At 21.0% G+C, this 1,907-nt stretch overlaps 1 protein-coding gene across 1 annotated transcript; it reads left to right on the forward strand.

The window, feature by feature from the left end:
- Positions 1–548: 548 nt before the first annotated feature.
- Positions 549–1,602, forward strand: PGO_000740 (variable surface protein; the record flags this gene model as incomplete). The annotated part of the gene is made up of 3 exons (XM_028690827.1): positions 549–572; positions 660–1,325; positions 1,447–1,602. 3 exons carry the CDS (start codon positions 549–551, stop codon positions 1,600–1,602), a joined length of 846 nt encoding a protein of 281 aa, XP_028546628.1.
- Positions 1,603–1,907: the final 305 nt, after the last annotated feature.

The raw sequence follows: 1,907 nt of genomic DNA on the forward strand, positions 1-1,907 counted from the left end.
ATATACTCTAATAATCCTTAATTTCATTGTACTTTATATCAAATTATACATAACACTATAGAAAATGAAATAAATAAATAAAAAATATAAATATATTAATGTTCAATTTAATATCGTATATTATTATTCGATATACGTTTTTAACACTGAGAAGTTTATAAATATCCATAATACTTTTATAATAGTGGGATTTTAATTTTATATTTTATGAGAATATATTCAGGTTTTTTTAGAAAATATTATATATATATTTTTTAATTGGGCCTAAAAAAGAATTAATCCAATATATTAATTTTCATATATTATTACAATTATGTTTTAAAATTTAAATGAATTTTTGATGAAGTAATTCATTGGTATTTTAATATAATCTATATACATGTATATTTAAAAAAAATTTATTGTTACTTTTCAAGGTATAATATTATTTTTGTAAATATATATATCTTTGTTATTAAATAATATTATTTAATATAATTAAATTACTAAAGTGTATAATGCAATAAAAAATGGGGAAATCTATTGTTTGTTCTAATTAGCATAATATAATGTGTAACGTTATTAAATTTTATGTTATATTACCTATGGATTCTTTTTAAATGTGTTCAATATAATTTATTTATTTAATTTCTATTATTTATATATTTTTTTGTTCTTAGTATGAAATTGTAGTTCATTTTCCACAATGTAAAAGGGAGTTAGGAGATAAACCAAAAGAAATTACTGATTATATAAATCCAACTTATTGGGCAAAGTTATGTATTGATAATACTCATAACCTTAAATTAAGTCATTTAAATGTTCTTAATCGTAAACCACAAGATATATGTAACCAAGTAATGGAATATTTAGCCGATGTAAACGGGGATAATATTGAAAGTTTAAATGAATTCGGTTGTGAATATCTTTATTATTGGATATATGAACTACTTCATCTTAAAGATAACAGAGTTATAACTGAACATGTCGATGAAGTTTATGATCAATTACTAAATATATTTATTAGTGGTTTCAGAACTCGTTTTAAATATGAGGAAAAAATTTCCTCATGTCTTAAGGATGGGATTAAAAAAATAAATTTTCCAGAAATAAGAGCTATATATGATATGTACCATAAAATAATTACAGACACATATAGTATGAATAATATTTTTAATCATGTGGTAGAAATTATGAAAAAGCACAATAATCAAATAGAAACTCTATATGGTGATATTCGTAAATCAGCAATAACATCTACTTACGAAAGTAGCATTGCAGCCCCAATTATGATTACAATTTTAGTAACACTATTAATATGCATTTTTATATTTGTTCTGCTTAAGGTTAATTATCATATTATTTGTATATATTTCTTTTATGAAATAATTTTACTGCATAGTATGTAAAAAAAATATTTTGACAAAACGAATAATATACTTCAAGCATATTTTCCTTTTAACCTAGTTCGCAAAATGTGGTTTATGGATACGACGTGCTATAGCATGGAAAAGAAAACTTTGGGATAACATAGGTGAAGAAAGAAATATATACCAAGATCCTGAAATATCTAATAGTTTGTTAAGAGATAGTAGGTATAATATATCTTACAATTATCAATAATTATACATTTTAATATATATATAGAGGAATAAATTTATTTAAGGCACAAAAAATATTATAAAAAAATTGTGAGAAGTATGATTCTGATAATAATAAATAATAAAAAAACTGATTAACATAAAGCAATAAAAATGAATAAGTATTACTTTATAAATTTAATATGATATAGTTTAAAAACAATTATTTTAATTCTGTAATTAACTAAGGCCATAAATGTTGAATAATAATATTAATACTATAGATGCTTGTTTGAAAAAATATGCGTATCTTGAAGAACATAGTTATTGTTTACGCTATGAAGAAAT

Source organism: Plasmodium gonderi (assembly GCF_002157705.1).
Source record: "Plasmodium gonderi DNA, contig: Pgo-contig_63, whole genome shotgun sequence".
NCBI lineage: Eukaryota > Apicomplexa > Aconoidasida > Haemosporida > Plasmodiidae > Plasmodium > Plasmodium gonderi.